Here is a 16,687-nt window from a genome sequence, read left to right as displayed (position 1 = left end):
CTCAGTACCGGGAGCATCCGCCCAACACAGGGTCGAACACTGGCTATTGCCCAAGTTTGCGGCGGGTCGCAATCATTCAATGCGGTTAATTCCTTGCGCATTCTCGGTCGCTGGATGCGGATGTTTACCATCCCAAACCAGTCCTCGATCCCGAAGGCATATACCCAATTCCCGGATGAAGGTCAACCGGGAGACCAGAGGCTTATGCCCAGTGGTAACCGGGACCGTTTGGTGGATTGCATGGAAGAGTTTGTCAAGTACACGATCTTGATGAAACCTCATATGGACCTTTTTGGGGATCGCTACAGTGAGCGGGAAGAGAAGAGGGTGAAAGACGCGAAGTTAAATGCAGCTGTATCCATGTAGGATACTGATGATATGTACATTTAGACATCCCTTGTTGTATATAGAAGCCTGTGAGTATTACCAGCCACTACAACCTCTGCAACTGCCAACAACTGGTCATCTCCGAATCCTTTCCTCATAAGTGGAATGTTCAAGGGTAGATCATAATACGGAGCCTAGGCTGTAGGCATCAAGTTCAATGAATAGCTCGAATTCTTACTTAATATTCAAACTTAGTATATTAATAGATAGGCCCTAAATCATATATCCCCGTGCAACCCCCCGGCGACTGTTAATTTACATCTGGAACTATCTCTTCATCGCCATGCTCATCACCTAACCTACGCTTCTGGATGGTAAGAGAGGCAATCGTCATGACACCACAAAGGGCCGTATAAAAGATCCACATATGGCTCAAACCAGCGACAAATGCAGTGTGGTCGACCGTTCCTCCCCCGTCTTTCTCAGTCTCTGCATTTGAGTCCACCAAACGAAACTCGCCTGTTCCACTTTGCGCCACCACACCCCCGATAACCAGCGATAGAGACGTTGCTAGATTCTTCAGAAATGCGAAGGCAGCATTCCCGGCAGCCACGTTCTCCGGCTTCAACGCATTTTGAAAGGCGATCATCGGTGCCTGGAATAGTGGACCAGCGCCAATCCCAGCAATCAACTGGTAGGCCACAATTTTCCATAACACTAGACGGGGTCCAAAATCAATGAACAGGCCCGTTCCAACCGTCATGAGGGGGCATCCAATCCAGATCACTGGGCGGTATTTGCCTGTGCGTTGCACGAATAGTCCACTGCCAAGCGTCATGGCCGACAAGGGTAGCACCAGGGCAAATAAGTAAAGGCCGGACTGGATGGGACTGACGCCAAGAACTGTCTGAAAGTAGAGCGGGTTGAAGTAGCTGAAGGAGATGAAAGTGAAACTGTGGAAAAAGGCAGTAAGAAGGCAAGGGACCGTTGATCGACTGATCAGAAGGCGGAGGGGGATGACAGGGCACTTGGCGATGGCCCACTCATAATATCCCCATATGAGTAGAATCAAAATTCCTCCAATGAGTAGGCCCAGGGTAAATGCTGAGTCCCAGCTATGTTCGTTGCCGCTCCCTGATTCGAGTCCATATAGAAAGCAGACAGTACCCCCAACTACCAGAACGGAGCCAATCCAGTCAAATGAGCGGAGGGTGGAAACAGCTGTGGTTACTGGCTCTAGATGTAGGAAGAAGAACAGAATAATCAGCGAGATGCCATCGAACGGTAGATTAATATAAACTGCGGTGCAATCAGGTAATGCATTAGCAAAATAGCATCTCACGAGGTTGGTAACGCAACTCACAGCACCATCGCCAGCCAATTGTTTGCGTGAATACTCCCCCTAAGATAGGACCGACACCACTGGAGATAGCCCACACTATCCCCGTCAATGCATAATATTTCGCCCTTTCGCGAATGGGAAATAAATCCGCAACTATTATCGTCACCATCACAATGATTCCCCCACTACCCACTCCTTGTAACACTCGTCCTCCGATCAGCATGAGAGGGGTTCTACTAAGGGCACAGACAAGGCTCCCACATAGAAAAAACACATTGGCAACCATTAAAATCACTCTGCGGCCCCAGATGTCTGATATCTTGGCCCATAGTGGAGTTGTCGAAGTACTCGCCAGGGTATAGGCGCTGCCAACCCAGGTATATTCCGATGTTGTCGCATTGAGATGGCTAGCTATGACTGGCAATGCGGGTGCAACTATAGTGGTGTCGAGTGCAGCCAGAAACAGACAGAGAAAGAGTGAGACAATCACAAGATGGGATCGAAATCGTTGTCGCCAAGGTTTGAACTGAGTGGCTGGTTGCAATCTGTTTTCCTCGACGTCATGAGTCAGTGACTTCTCTGAAGCCATGGTCGTATCAGTAATTAGACACAAAAGATATCTGTGTAGACCGAGTCTTTGGGGGGGGGGCACGAAAATACAAAATCCACGGAGTTTCACTCACGGGTTTTCAGCACAAGAGACCAGCGGAGCTGTAGGATAGTCAATGAAAGAAAAAAACTAGTCAGCTATCTAGGCAGCGTCGCTCTATTTACAAGAACACTGCTGTTATGCGGTTAACACTTTCGGACCACGCGGCTTGGCAACGGGGCCTTCGGTCTCCCCCGAACCATGTCTCGGGTCCAATCAAATATCCCAGTTCAGGGCTACTTTACCGAAGTGGGTTGGATTCGATCGTAGCTGATAGTATCCACTGGCGATTAGTCTAAGTAGAGCCATAATAGACTAGTACCAGTCTGCCGCCGTGTACACGTTGATCAACATGGCAACTAAGCCTGCAATGGTTAGAGAGAAGTAGGACTTTCGGAAATAGTAGTCTCTGGTTGCTTAAGAAAGAGACCCTCGCACCCATACGAAAAGTCGTTCTTACAGCGACAGTACCCTCTAGGACACTATATCCCCTAGCTTGACCCTACCGTAGCTATAGTCTTTATCGATACCGGAAGCCTTGGATGTTTCCTTCATGGAATCGTCTCTGAGCTGTATCTCCGCCGAAGGGTACCCTACAAACGTGCAGAATATGCAATTGCTCACATGTGGTCTGTATGTGCAGGCTACAATTAAAAACAGTAGACAGGAGAGGGGCATGACATACATGGTAAGTAGATCCGATTAGAAACAATGAATCAAAGTACAGAATAAAGACAGCTAACAGATGGCTACCTGCCTAGTCGGATCGCCAGAGAGTCATTCCACACTAACTAGAAAAGAAACTAACTATACCCAACGCACTTAGTACCTTTCCACTGATAATACTACATATAAGACACTTACAACGGAGTCTGTTGATGGAACACCATCTCCCACTGCTCGGGGCCTATCTTGCGCCACACGCTCGAACACAGCGCATCAAAGCTCTGCGAGTCCCGGTCGCTCACTCGCCGGGCTGAAACCTTATAGCAGATTAACGCAGACTGTGCACTCCCGTCGAGGGTTCGCGTCTCGCTCTCGAGTATAGTATACGAGCTCCATGGGACGAACTCCTCACTCGCCAAGATGGAGCTGAGAGTCGGGTGAGATTCCTTGGATAGTTTCATGCCGCCTGGAAAGACCATGATGCAATCATCTGAGAGTAGGGGGATGAGAGTCGACCCTGAGATGCAGAGGGCATCCCAGGTTTTGTGCTCGAGGGCAAGAATCTCGTTGTGGTTCATGGTAGAAGTGTGGCTGGGGATGGATGGTGCGGAGAAAGTTCGTATTCTATGAAGGAACGGGGATTGAATGGCTCTGACTAAATAAACCGAGCATTTTCTTGCCGAAACCTTATCGTGTTACATAATATAATGCTAGCAGTAGCAAAGATATATAGAGCGGAGTACACTCTCTCAATTTAGTAGTAGTAGTGGTGGTGGTGGTGATGTAGATATCCTGAGATTAAGCCCTAAGCCCAGGGTTATGGTACCTAAAGTTGGCGTGGTTAGTAGTTAATTTCAAGAGCCACAGTGCCTAGATATAGAATAAATGCTCTAGGTCTGGGAAGTGGTAACTGACTAGTTGACAATTAGATGTTTTAACTATTACAGTGGGTAGATAATATAATCCTTTTCATCCAGATGATAATTCATTATCAATAGGCTAGTGAAAGTTGGCGCGGAAGAAACGTTCAGCCGTCTGTAACTGGCGCTTCTCTTCTGGTCGACCCAACGCATGGGCTACGATTCTTTTCAGCTCAGTGGCCGTGTTGATCTCGCTCGCCTCTTCACCAAAGTAACGGCCCCTGGTGTTCTGAGTAAAACCGAACATGAGCTTGACATCCTCCAATTCCGGGATTCCCTTAAGACATTGCACTAAAACTTCAATTGAAAGTGTAAATGTATCTAGATAACTTTCGCCCCATGCATAATATAGACGGAAAGGTATATGAACAAGGCTAGTATGAAGACAACACCTTACGAAATGAAAGGAGGATGGGAAAGAGCGATAACAGACTATATTCTACATTGTCAATAGAAACTCCTCACTCCAACTATAAATAGCTGAATACTGGGACAATTAAACCGTAGATCTCTAGCCTTAACGTTTGAGGAGTTCAATATACTTGTACTCCATAAATACTCTGCCAGGTAGACCTACGCACATACCACGTCGTTACTATGCACAACTGACCAATGCTACTTGCATGGCATAATATGTAGTACTTCGGAAAGACGAAATATGTGAACCAAAGATAAGTCTAATACTAAACAATTGTAATCGTGGAGTCCACGAACCCCTTTTCAATCTTCAGCCGACCATTAACCATCCCCAGCCGTTCATAAGCGCCTGGGACTCGAGGAGATCGTCCAATGACAATACCAGCGACATGAGTACGGGTCCTCCACAAAGCAATCATATATATTGCATGATATGCATTGTCGCCTAGTCCGAAGTCTTCGGTCTGAAGATCTGCGTATTTGCGGCATATCGTGGGTACCACCTCGCCTGTCTCCAAGAGTCCATCTCCAGCACATAGTCTCGTATCAGGAAAGATTCTTATCTGATATGTCTCGTTGACCTCCCCTTCTTTTAAAGGTCTAGGTTGGACACGGTACCATACATCATCGTAGTAAAGCTGCATTTCACAAACAGGCCCACGGAGCTGTATAAAGCCGCCTGATACTTCGCCAAACTTATTTCCCCCTTTCACATCCACCTTTGCATCGATCAGAACGGTCAGGGTCCTGGCATCTTCGGACTTTCCATGCATCTCGACCGTATCCTTCATTGCGGTGGAGGCCCAGGACCACGTAGGTGCTATGTACTCGTTGCATGGACTGCACGGGCTAGCCAGGTCCTCTATTGATCCACTCTGTATATAACCACAAACGTACCATGCTAAATGGACGACAAATGAGCTTCGCCAGAGGCCAGCCAGATACTCATCACAGGTCCCTTCAGATACCATATGTGTAATACCTGACATGGCTGGTAATGTATCTGACGTGTGTGTTAAATTCCGTACCGTGTAAGCTGTAACCAACTCTGGCCATAACTCTTGCGAAGGATTAGGCATTTTGTAGCGTTCTTTTCGATGGCTTGGATCACGAGGCAACTGACGCTCATCACAATGAGACATCCAACACTCCCATACTACCCTGTTGGGTAGGTAGTGAATTGTACGCCTCGAAAGGAGGTCCTCTTGGAACGTCCATCCTCGATTATATATGGTCTGTGACCAGTCTCTCGATTGAAAGTTTTTGACCCTGATCACACTTAGACCCCTTAGACCCCGGAGTGGTTCGTCTGAGATACAGCGCGAGAAGAGGTATGACTTTGAACCATCCTCTTCTGTCAATTCAACCTCTGCTTTCTTCATCTGCTGCCCTCGTGCTCCGAGGATAGGTGTTTCTTGATCTGGGGCAGAAGCAGCAACAATGGTAATATGCGCGTTCTGATAAATACTAGCCATCTTATCTGACTAAATCTCCTAATCCTTTCGATCATCCTGGACAATGCAAAGAGAATCGATCCAAAGATAAGACACCCCGAGACGGTTTGTTATTCGGATAGCATCTCGAAAAAGCTGCGGAAGATCAATCCAGGATATCCCATTTTTGAACGAATTGTAAAGGCCTCTGGTAAGCTTTAACGGGTTCCCATTACCCTAACAGTAGCTTAGCGTCATATACGTCCCTAGTTGATCCTTTGCAGGCTCGGCAAGTCTGCAAGTATGATTTTGATCACTAACCTCCAGTAGGCGACTGGGGAGCGAGACTGGATTACGTGCATCACAGTGTTCATGAGTAGTTATACAATTAGATAAACACTCTAGAATAAAGTCATAGACGCCTTGATCGTCGGAGTGGTCCATAATCACACTACCACCGCCAATGAATGGCACTCTAGGCCATGGTGGGCTTCCATTATCTGTGGATAGTATTTGTGTGACTAGTGTACGGGAGATGATGAGGAAAGGAACGAACCAATGTCTTTGAAAACTTCGATACGTTTAGGACCATCAGTGTAGTTTAATCCCGTGATGATCAAAGGATACCCATTTCTCGCCTCTATTCTGAATTGCATATGAATCGAAGAATCGCCGTGATAATGACGGATAACTTTGGCCAGGAGTCCACACAACTGACAGTCATTATTAGAATCATTTATACTATAAAACCCATCACACTGTTCTGGACACAAATGATATGCTGCGTCAGGTTGACTGTAAGATGGCAGATTGCTGCATTTCCGACATCTCTTTCTAGCTTTTACGCCGTTAGTATATATCTGAAGTTTGAATTCCAAATCACTAGCGTCTGCACGAGCCTTGTACGTACGCTTATGTTTCTCACATCCCAGGCCATACAAGCGCCTCGAGCTATCCCTCTTGTTGAAGATTCTGTCTAGGAGTGGATATGTGGCTTTTGATAACTTGTCCATGGCGGTAGTATTGAAAGGTGGGGAAGAGGTGCTTGTTCCATAAGAGCACGAAGATATGATGAACAGCAAACCAAGAAAGTGGGTCAGTATATCATATTTTAGAAGGATCCGGCTTACGAAATGTCTAGGCTGACATTTACTCTTTCCTCTTTAATCGACGGTTGGCTCGCCTGACCTGCGTGATGAGTTAGCCTTACAGAGATACGTCCACGTTTACAAAGCTAGCGGGGTGTTAGCTCTGACTGGGTCAGAAATTAGACTTTTCAGGAAACTCTCTATCTCTATAGTATTGACATACTCAAAAACCAAAGCTCTAACTAAGTCAGGATTAATTATATATAGTTTCGGATTAGTCAGAACTGCTGAGGCAGCCCTAATTTCTGACAACCATGACCGCCAGAACAACTCTAAAAGGCAGCTTTGTATTCGTTCCCAAAAGAGTTGAAATTTAGAGGAGCTGGCTACGCGTAGTGAACAAATTAAAAATACATACAACAGGAGGGATTCGCTGGTGGTCACCCACCCAACTACTAACCTCCCGGCGTGTGGCTTAAGTACGGCTGAGCGGACGGGAAGCCCTGTTCTCCACACCCTATGGTCGTATGTGCTTATTTAGCTCAATCCTAAGCTATATATTCTATACGCATTGGCTAAAAGGGCTTAATTACCAGAAATCAGTATATCATTTCTATATATATAGTCTGAGAAATAGCGAGGGGACTGTATGCAAAGTGATACAACTGAGAACGATGATGACATGTGCTGAAAAGACAAACTCGTCGAGATGATTCTTCTCAGCCTACCAAATGAGTTGCACACAAGTAGCAGCCTCATATATAACTATTTCAACCCCCACCGACTACAGAAGGGTCACGCTTAAAACTCATTCGCGGACCCTGCGCGTGGTTATCAGTGTAGCTTTGGGTATGATTCTGGCGTTTGTGTTGACGCATTCTGTGTTAAACTTACAGAGGGTATATAGAAGAACATAGCCGTCCATTGTATGATTATGGGAAGTTCAACAATTTTCAATAACACAGTGCACACACAGAAAATTTCAAGTCGATTTTACTATAACAAACATCGCTGCACCCGAGGACACCTTGGGGAGGTTAGAATAGTATTGGAGGTCTCCCTCGTTGATCTTCTCTATCTCGATACAAAGGTTATTCGAACATAACCAGATCCCCTTCATGCCGTGCTCTTTGTTCCCAGCTGTAGGATAGTGGACTACTCAATGGATACAAAAAGGGAACAGATACTAGGAGCGGCTAGAGATCATGTTAGAGTACCTATATAATACAATAAGACAGCCTGCCACATATAAAATCAGTAGACAACTAATCATCACTATAGTAAAGACTAGTCGTCTGGCCAAAGACAATCCGTTCATAGTCTATGGACAACATCAAAAACAAACCTCGGGAGCTCAACCAACTTCTTGAGGCCCTCTATTTAACACGCGAGCAGAAGTAAAGGAAACAACGTCAGCCACGGCCAATAAAACACCCGTACCCAATCTATAAGCTCTAACCATAGCATTTGAAGGAGAACTTGGGCCCTCTCGCAAGAAGTACAATTTAAGAGGTAGCAAATGAGGGAGTGCATATAACCTACAATACCCCAGCAGGGCGATCCCCAAAAGGCATTTGTACACCTTGCCTTTGCTTCGTAGTCCATCTTTCATCATTAGTTCCATTTTACTACTATATTCATGGCCTTGCCTTTCCATTGTGCCTGGTGGCTGGTCCACGGCCGCATATCCATCGCCGTACAGTCGGGAAAGTCGGACCTCCGACCCGACATATGCCAAGCCCTAGGATATCCAGCCAAGATGTGTGGGTGCGTGGGTATTAAGTTCCAGTTTCGACCTTTTGTCTCTTTTCCCTCTTTATTGTGGATTCACCAGTGGAGCAGCGTAGGTACGGGATCGGGATAAGTACGGGATATTGCCTGGATTGTTACCCAGCGCACCCATGTAGTATTACGCGTTAGGCAACTGTTTTATCGTAGAGTGAAGTGCGTATGCTGTGAGGCATGATACTCTATGTTTCGCCAGTAGTGATATAAACTTATAATCACACATGAATTCGACAGTACCGTTAACATCTACCACATCCCTGCAGTGCACTTTTTAAATCAGCGCGTTCGATAAGCCCCATACGCTACGGTTGAATTCAGGCGACATGGAAGGGACTATGATTGATAGAAAGTAAAGCTTCCACATCCCGCGGTGGCAAGTGATTGATTCAATGCATTGACAATGATCAGGGTAGCCTATCCAGAGATATTCTATGTTGCACACCCGCCTCGTCCTAAGACTTTTCAAGCCACACGTGTACTTCCCAGGACAATTCTTCAAATCCAGCAATTTCACGATAGGAGGACATCCCCAGTCCTTGATGTTTGGCAACCAAGTCTTCTGAGGTCTGGTCTAAGGAGACTTTTATGTGGGAAATTAAAATTCGGTATGAATGAGTTGTATGCTTCTCGGCGCGAAAAGCATCCGACATTCTCAGGAAAGTCGACCGGAATTGATGGGTACAACAGTGAGGAAGAGATTTCAGATAATTCCCTACTTGCAATCATATGCCAACCACGAAATAATGCTTCGGAGTCCTCTAGGGAAGCAGTGATTCATTTTCAGAATTGTCAATCTTTGGTGGTAAGCTGTTTGGTACCGGGGCACTATCTGTTCAGTTTGGAGGAAGGGAGTCATGCAAGGACAGCAACCTGGCCTAACGGGATACAACATAGGCATACTACCTTGGAGGTTACTCGATTCCAATCAACTTATGTGTTGAAAGCCCTTGATCAAGAAGGCAAGGAATTGATCGTCAGCACTTTGGTTCATGGGAGCATTACGATGACCAATGAGAGAGTTCTCCAATTGGCTTTCTCAGGTTGTGTGGACAGTTGTGATTTCGTAATAACGCTTTGGTCGTGGGTATCCATTAATGACGGGTGCAAGAGATAGGTTCTCTGCTATTATAGTCTCAAGAATGGCGGCTGGTAACTTTCTTTGTGATCTTTATGGTATTATTATAGTACATAGTTCGTCAATTGGGCTAGTAGAGGTTGTGGTGTCAATTTCAATATCTGCTTATTGTGCTGGCCCCTAGAAGTCCGACATTCTTCACTAGGGTATTCCTCTCAACGAATCTAAGCTCTAATACATTGTATACGTTATATGCATAATTTGTCTTAGTCTCCAGAAGGTTATAACTTGATAGATCACTCTGATTATAGGCAGCAAAATTTATAATGCTTTCGTGTCAGAGGTTTACCTGATGCAATGCAGTGTTCATGTTTGAGGGTCCAGGGTTCAGGGTTTAGCATGTCGGATTTCGGCGTTTACAGGTGTGGGGCCTATCCACTGTTGGGTGTATAATTACCATTTAGTACGTAAATCTGGGTCTTTGAATGTTCCCTAGTATCCACCGATACTAAAAAAAATGTATAGCATAAATTCCTGAATCGCTCGTAGCTGTGGGCATCCTGGGTAAGCCTTTGCCTTTATAGCTCCTTGGCACGTAAGACTCGTGCCGCGTGTAGTAGTGGCCTTTCAGCGTAACCGCCATGTTCCTGGAATTTTTGAAGTTCGGCCACCAAGATTATAAATTAGAGAAGTAAAAAGGCAGGTCAGTGAGTGTTAATGTTTTCTTTTTTTCCTTCTCTATAAAAATTTTGGTTGACAGTTCTATAATTGAAGTGTACCAATCAAGAGTACTATTAAGGCCTCAGCACCTATTAAGATACTAAATATATATTTTTCATTTATAGTAAAAGCCAAGTAATTCAGCCACAAATATCAGTATTAGACTGGCTAATGGCCAGGTTAGGTTAAGTTAAGGGAGCAAGTCATTTTGCTAAAGGGGGATGACCAAAGTATCTGAACACCTAAGAATCGCCTTCTGCAATATATATGGCAAACCTGCTGCTATTGGCTCATGAAATATCATTGCGCCTGTTCAGGTGTAGACTCTTTAGCGTGTCCAGAAGCTCTCGCCATGCCACTGTAAGCCATTAAGTATCAGTGCATGTCATAGCTCTAACAAAGGTTCCTTTCTGGACAGACTGTTGACGTGAGGTTGCTACGAACTTTCCGAAGTGGGCAGTGATCTGCTACTATAGCTTAACATTTGCTCTATTGTATGAGTTTGTCAACTCTATAAAACATTCCTTATTCACTACATACTAAAGAGTTCCTGAAAGGGTGCTTAACAAACTCTTCATGCCACCAAAAGCAGCACTACAACAGCTAGCAAAGCGCTTTCAGACGACCCCTCCCTACAGAGTAGCTTCCCAGCTCTCTTATAACCCCAGTCACCACGGCCCAGTCCATCCATTCATTGAGCTTACCTTCTGTCCCTCCTGTATTATAATTCATGCTACAAGCCGGAGGGGTTCCTTCCGATGTATCCTGCACTTGGTGCGGAAGTATATACGACCAATTGTATATATCATCTAGAATCCATTCATCGTTACACCATCACCAAGAGACACGAAACAGGTATAATTGGCACCACCATTCCAGTCAAATCCAACCTATGCAGAAGTCGTCTTCGCCCAGAACGATGCATCATATCCGTCCATAAGGTCCGTATATTCCGGCCCTGCAGCTACCCAACCTTTAATCCCACCTTCCAAGACCAGGCTCTTCAGGGTCGTCTCCCCTTGATCCTGAAGATAATCCGCGAACCAACCGCCAGCCCGCGTTCCACGACCTGCGGATGATCCTGTGTCTAAATCAATAACACATCCTTATTCACTACTAGGGCTTTAGAGAATATAACGTACCGCAATACCAAATAACACTCTCCACTTTACTCGCTGCTAGAAGCTTGTAAAGGGTAGGAATGGTGGGATATAAACTCTGAGCGGGGAGGTTTAAGGATCCCCGGATGGTGCCTCCCTATGTTTCTTTGTTAACCTGTCTTTGTACTAGAGGGCCTATTTGTCGATATACCTCGTAATCTGCGCGTCGTAGGTCTACTAGGACGAAGTCCTTGCCGGGTTGCTTACCCTCCTTGAGCCATTGTAATAGCTCTTGGCGGGGTAGTGTGGCTGCCGTGGTTCTTGGGGCGGGAAAGGCTGCGTGCCATGGAGCTTGGTCTGTAGACATATTGGGGAGATATACTTAATTCTTGCTGGGAATGATAGTGGAATGTAGATATTGTTGTAGGATCTCTTGGTAGTTGGATCCATGTTGATACCCCTCTCTAAATAGGGTTAGGGCGGGGTATGTCACTCGCTTCCTTTGACTGGCTGCATTGACTTTTATGTCCCCACTTGCCGTTGTCCAATCAGCATCGACCAGTGACATGCCATGAATATCAAAATCTAGTACAAGGGATAGGGTTTAAGGAAGAAGACTTTAGTTTGCCTTTCCGTATAAAATTTACATTTGGCAGGGAGGTACTGTTTTTCTATCCCTCTAGTACGAAACCGGGCTTCTGTTCAGCGAACACTACAAGAAAACCCCTCTATCAGGTTCACACCACTTCCCAAGACATACCCTAACACACAGTGAAACAACGATGGCATGCGCAAAAGGCCAGACCCATCTCAGATACCCACCTAAACCCATCACAGAGTCCCCCGGACCAACACCAGATGTGGAGAAACAAGTGAATCCAGAATCCTCAGACCAGCCTCAAGAAAAGCAATCAGCCTTCAAGAACCTCGGGATCCTTGACCGATTCCTCGCAGTATGGATCTTTCTAGCTATGGCAATTGGCATAATTCTGGGAAACTTCGTCCCGAATACTGGGCCTGCGTTGCAACAGGGAAAGTTTGTGGGAGTGTCAATTCCTATAGGTGGGTGTTTCTGTTGATGTTTCATTGAACCCCCGGTTGCTGATCTCATTTCGACAGCTGTTGGTCTGCTCGTCATGATGTATCCCATTCTATGCAAGGTCAGGTATGAGAGCTTGCATCATGTCCTTCGGGCTAGGGGGATTTGGGTCCAGATCGGTTTCAGTGTAGTTGTTAATTGGATCATTGCTCCTTTTTTCATGGTATGTCTATCCAGATTATCCCGCTTGTGCAGATTTTGACAAGTTATCAGCTGGCATTGGCTTGGGCCTTTTTACCCGACGAGCCGGAGCTACGACAAGGACTGATTCTTGTTGGACTGGCACGGTGTATTGCTATGGTAGGTTCATTCTCAAGCTCCTGCCCCGTCATAGTCTAAGGGTCTATCACCGAAGCTCACAATAACCAGGTCTTAATCTGGACAGGCCTCGCAGGAGGCGACAACGAATACTGCGCGATCCTAGTTGCCATCAACTCCCTCCTCCAAATGGTCCTCTTCGCCCCAATGGGCGTATTCTTCATCGACGTCATAAGCGGCGACACCATCACATTCGAATACAGCACCGCCGCCAAAAGCGTCGCGGTATTCCTCGGAATCCCCCTCGGCGCCGCAATCCTCACACGCTTTGTCCTCCGCTGGACAACAAGCGCACGATGGTACGACCAAGTATTCCTAAAATGGATCAGCCCGTTATCCCTCATCGGACTCCTATTCACCATCCTAGTCCTCTTCGCTTCTCAGGGTCGTCAGGTGGTGCATCAGATCGTCTCCGTGATCCGTGTTGCGGCACCGCTTATTGTTTATTTTGCGGTTATCTTTTTCGCAACGCTTTTCATCACGTATAAAATGGGTTTTGGCTACAGGTTGGCGGCGACGCAGAGCTTCACGGCGGCTAGTAATAATTTCGAGTTGGCTATTGCTGTTGCTGTGGCCACCTTTGGGGAGAATAGTAATCAGGCTCTTGCTGCTACCGTTGGGCCACTTATTGAGGTTCCCGTCCTGTTGGGGCTGGTTTATGCTGTAAAACTGGTGGCGAATCGGTTGGGTTGGCAGGATTGATCAATACTTTATAAATCAGGATATGTCTTTAGCCTAATATTATATTTTCCGTGATCGTGTCCAGCACGAGTCTATGCCTAATGTAGCTGATCTGTTGTTGAAGAGTATTGGCGGTCAAGCGTCTGGGGGCATGTAGTCAAACGCTTCGGCCTCATCTGTGATAGGGAACCCCTGAAGACCTTCGAAGATATCATTATTCCACGCTGTGTCTTGGAAGAGAATCTGCAGGGCCGGATCGATGGCAAACGTTGTCGGGATTGTGTCTTCTATTTCCGGAGCAGGGTGTAGCAGGGTGTGGTCAGCGTGAACGCTCGCATTAGGCCTTGTGGCCGATGGAGTCAAGGAAGACTGTTGCGATCGCTCCGATTGATCTCTAATTCTTTCCAGAACAGCTAAGCATCTCGTTGCAGCCTCATTATTTTGGCCCAGCTGGGCAAGACAGTCGCGTGCCCTTGATATAGAGAGAGCCCACAGCTCCTGGTTCGCTGAATCCGGACCCATATCTAACGGTTGAGGCGGTCTCAAGTAATGGATGCTAAGAACAATGGTCGCCTGGAACAGAAAGTATGTGGCGTACCAGCTCAGGCCGACATGGATGTTGTCACGGTAGTCCAAGCAGAATGTCGTGATGTCTTGGATGGTCTCAATCGCAACATAATGACACATATTCCGTGCTTCCTCGACATCAGATAGTATGCTGCACAGGCGCTGGCTACCCCACCATAGCATCATTCTTAGGTTCTGTTCTTTCCACCCGACTACGGCACGCGGGCCTCGAAACCAATCTGGCACGTCTTGTGCGCTGAAATATACAGGCAAAGAAAACCTCCAGGCCTTGAGTCGATGATCGAGGGAGCGAGAGATCTTTAAGTCGAGAATGTTCTCTTTCGGGGCAGATATCACGTTACTATAGATGTTGTTTCCGATGGAAGCCAGCCGTGCGTGTGCGATTATGGCGGAATATGTTGTCGGTCGGTCTGATGGTGTCGGGAGTATCGAGGTTAACGCGCAGGCCTGCAAGTCAGTTAGCCATGTCTCTTTCTTTGGACTAGGACAACGTTCCATCTTACCGAATCGTCTATATTGCGGGGCAGGCAAGTCTCAATGAAACTATCGGAGGCCATGACAGGTCTCCCAGTAGTAATGCCGAACCCAATATCGAAGCAATACACGATCCACCAGATAACTCTTCTTCGCTCATGGAATAATGAATCAGTCTTCGCTCCGGCTGAAGACTCGCGATGAAGCCCCAACCCAAGAGCCATACGATAGGCTATTCCAATGAAATTGTATCCAGTATTCGGCCGATCCCGCTTTTGGAGATAGTTTCCCTTATCTTTGTCAGTATACTAGACGTGAAGGTCATCATAGAAACTGACTATTAGGAGAAATGCTTGAACCGTGAGGAGAGTTCCAGACTCCAACATATGCATTGACATACGCGATCGTGCAGCGGAATAATATTGACACTCTCTGGAGCCAGATGTGCCGCCGAGAATCCAATTCCCTATTGCCAGGACAGTGTAGAATATGGGATGCCAACTTGACCGATCTTGCAGTCTGTGGCGATTCTGATATTGTTGTCGAAATGTACTCTCATGCAGGATCGGATAGGATGTATTGTAATATGTGAAATATGCGTTAACTAGACCATCAAGGACGGCGGAGGTACCTAGATGTGCTGAAAGCAGCAGATCCGGACTTTGATTGAGGTCTCCGCGGGAGACCTGTGTCCGCCGATTGGTCTCTAAACCAGAATGCTCAGGGATCAGGCCTGGGACAGTTCTCAAGATACTGGAACCTGCGCTACTTCCTATGATCATGATTAGATCCACGTTCGTACATCAGGATTCTTTGCAGCATACCGAGATAGCCAGCTTCCTTGCTCCCTGTGGGCAGAGATGCCATACCATCCAGACCCACTCTTCGAAGCTCACCAGGAGACCCCAATGAAGATTCGCTCCATTCAAACTCATCTACCGAAGCGGAACTCACTCCATCAGAAGCTGCGGCCTGAAGACCTCTTGGTGGAACAGTCGTCGTCTTCAGTGCGTCCTCGATATCAACATCCGGGTTCAGCCGATGCAAAAGCGCTGTCAAACCGGCGCAGCGACGTTCTATTTGATCCATGTTTCTAGATAGTTGTCAGAGAAATAATCTTTCCCGGCCATGACACAACACCTACTTGCGCGTCAATGGCGTTCGTAACGATGGACGACCGAAGATGCATGGTTTGTTGGCTCGGGAACAGTATGAGCAGGGCGGCGTCCCGGAGCACTGCGGGGCGGGTGAACAGAAGATTCAAGCGAGCGAGTTGACTTGGGGTGGTTACCTTGCTTTTACGTTTCTATAGTATTTCGCGCGTAATTGTCAGTAGGAAGCTCTTCTCTGCTCCGGCGACACTTTTTCTCACTCGACATTCTGTACACTGTTGCATGTTAGTTGTATGGCACAGACAGGCACCACCGCAGGGCAACTTACTGCTCGCAACTCATGCGGACTTGATGTAGAAGTTGAGGATTTCGGCATTGTAGGGACAAGAAACTTTTACACTGAGATATAAGATCTAACAACCATAGCATTCTAACTCGAACTGTTTGTTGGTATGGCTGGTATGAAGACCGCTTAGCATGCTGGAGGTAACGTCGAGTATGCGCAAGAATGCAAACATCCCGATTCCCGAGACGTCCGAAAAAGGGCTTGCGCTCCCGGGTGACTAAGTACAACCCTAATTGTAGTTAATCATCCATAGCTAGGGGTTAACTATCTGTCTTACAGCCTACTTTTGGACATCTATACTCTGCGGGTGTTTAATAACTATTCGAGCTGTGAAAATGGGTGCTGGATAATAAAGTTCTTTTGTGTGTAGAAATTTCTAATATATATATTGCTTGTGAACATGCCATGGCACTTTACGAATAGTACCAGGCACTATAACTCAGCTACCCCGAGCATCTTCGTAATTCAAAAACAGACTTTATACTGAAGCTCATCACCCAGGCCACATAGCCATAGTTGCTAGCAACCAGGTGTATAAGGTGGA

General features: G+C 46.5%; 6 protein-coding genes across 6 annotated transcripts; 1 reads left to right on the top strand and 5 right to left on the bottom strand.

Moving 5' to 3' along the window:
• Positions 1–637: 637 nt before the first annotated feature.
• AO090005001328 (uncharacterized protein) lies at positions 638–3,562 on the bottom strand (the record flags this gene model as incomplete). The annotated part of the gene is made up of 3 exons (XM_023238057.1): positions 638–1,626; positions 1,691–2,248; positions 3,397–3,562. The coding sequence occupies 3 exons, from the start codon at positions 3,560–3,562 to the stop codon at positions 638–640; spliced, it is 1,713 nt and encodes a 570-aa protein (XP_023089314.1).
• Positions 3,563–4,587: 1,025 nt separating this feature from the next.
• On the bottom strand, positions 4,588–5,310 carry AO090005001330 (uncharacterized protein; the record flags this gene model as incomplete). Its single annotated transcript, XM_023238049.1, has 1 exon — positions 4,588–5,310. The coding sequence occupies one exon, from the start codon at positions 5,308–5,310 to the stop codon at positions 4,588–4,590; it is 723 nt and encodes a 240-aa protein (XP_023089315.1).
• Positions 5,311–11,315: 6,005 nt separating this feature from the next.
• Positions 11,316–11,892, bottom strand: AO090005001331 (putative arsenate reductase (Arc2); the record flags this gene model as incomplete). Its single annotated transcript, XM_023238043.1, has 3 exons — positions 11,316–11,512; positions 11,568–11,682; positions 11,737–11,892. 3 exons carry the CDS (start codon positions 11,890–11,892, stop codon positions 11,316–11,318), a joined length of 468 nt encoding a protein of 155 aa, XP_023089316.1.
• A 415-nt stretch (positions 11,893–12,307) lies between these two features.
• Positions 12,308–13,644, top strand: AO090005001332 (arsenic resistance protein; the record flags this gene model as incomplete). The annotated part of the gene is made up of 4 exons (XM_001818211.1): positions 12,308–12,587; positions 12,645–12,787; positions 12,838–12,924; positions 12,994–13,644. The coding sequence occupies 4 exons, from the start codon at positions 12,308–12,310 to the stop codon at positions 13,642–13,644; spliced, it is 1,161 nt and encodes a 386-aa protein (XP_001818263.1).
• Positions 13,645–13,758: 114 nt separating this feature from the next.
• Positions 13,759–14,376, bottom strand: AO090005001333 (fungal specific transcription factor domain-containing protein; the record flags this gene model as incomplete). The annotated part of the gene is made up of 1 exon (XM_023238034.1): positions 13,759–14,376. The coding sequence occupies one exon, from the start codon at positions 14,374–14,376 to the stop codon at positions 13,759–13,761; it is 618 nt and encodes a 205-aa protein (XP_023089317.1).
• Positions 14,377–14,548: 172 nt separating this feature from the next.
• AO090005001334 (fungal specific transcription factor domain-containing protein) lies at positions 14,549–15,774 on the bottom strand (the record flags this gene model as incomplete). Its single annotated transcript, XM_023238028.1, has 4 exons — positions 14,549–14,551; positions 14,715–14,917; positions 15,086–15,457; positions 15,510–15,774. The coding sequence occupies 4 exons, from the start codon at positions 15,772–15,774 to the stop codon at positions 14,549–14,551; spliced, it is 843 nt and encodes a 280-aa protein (XP_023089318.1).
• Positions 15,775–16,687: the final 913 nt, after the last annotated feature.

Source organism: Aspergillus oryzae, chromosome 1 (assembly GCF_000184455.2).
Source record: "Aspergillus oryzae RIB40 DNA, chromosome 1".
Taxonomy (NCBI): domain Eukaryota; kingdom Fungi; phylum Ascomycota; class Eurotiomycetes; order Eurotiales; family Aspergillaceae; genus Aspergillus; species Aspergillus oryzae.
This window is presented reverse-complemented; position numbering and strand designations above follow the sequence as displayed.